At 33.8% G+C, this 594-nt stretch overlaps 1 protein-coding gene across 1 annotated transcript in view; it reads right to left on the bottom strand.

Annotated features, from left to right (window-relative positions):
* Positions 1-178: 178 nt before the first annotated feature.
* Positions 179-594, bottom strand: part of Phum_PHUM441640 (ganglioside induced differentiation associated protein, putative) — a gene marked incomplete at both ends in the record, with an annotated part of 1,256 nt that continues 840 nt past the window's right edge. The window contains 2 exons of the mRNA XM_002429564.1: positions 179-406; positions 507-583. Of these exons, the coding sequence (XP_002429609.1) occupies positions 179-406; positions 507-583 (305 nt within the window). The remainder of the gene's footprint in view (positions 407-506; positions 584-594) is intronic.

Here is a 594-nt window from a genome sequence, read left to right as displayed (position 1 = left end):
AAAAATTTAAATTTTGTGTTCGCGAATAAAATATAACGGTTTTTTTTTTTAAAAAGCTGACAACATTCGATAAAAATTTAAATCGTAATTTAAATCGTGATCGTTCGTTCGTTTTCGGTTCATTTCGCCGATTTTTCCAATTATTACCAACGATCGCTCTTTACCATTTTTCCATTAATCAATCATCGTCGATCGACGAGTGACGAAATACTAATCGATACATATATATCGATTGATTAGTTTTTGAATATGGATAACTTACGGACATGTCGTATTCCGTTATGTACGCTGGAATTTCCAATTGATTCGGTATTATTATGCTGTAGAGATATTCGATTCCGTCAATGTTGAAAACTTTTTCTTTGATCGCGGGAGCCATGAAAGTGGTGAACCACCAACTCACCATCTGAAAAACGGATCAATTAAAAACAAAATTCGTTGCAACATACTCTTCGTGACGTAGAACGTGACGTCACATCCGAAAAAAAAAAAAACAAAAAATTTACCTTTGTCCAAAACGTTGGATGAACTATGTAGAAAGCTTTCAAATTTTTTTTGTACTTGTACGGCAATATGTTGTACACTTCGCGGAGC

This window comes from Pediculus humanus, genomic scaffold (assembly GCF_000006295.1).
Source record: "Pediculus humanus corporis 1103172108212 genomic scaffold, whole genome shotgun sequence".
Classification (NCBI taxonomy): Eukaryota; Metazoa; Arthropoda; class Insecta; order Psocodea; family Pediculidae; genus Pediculus; species Pediculus humanus.
The sequence above is the reverse complement of the archived record's forward strand: the minus strand, read 5'-3'. Positions and strand labels throughout refer to the sequence as shown.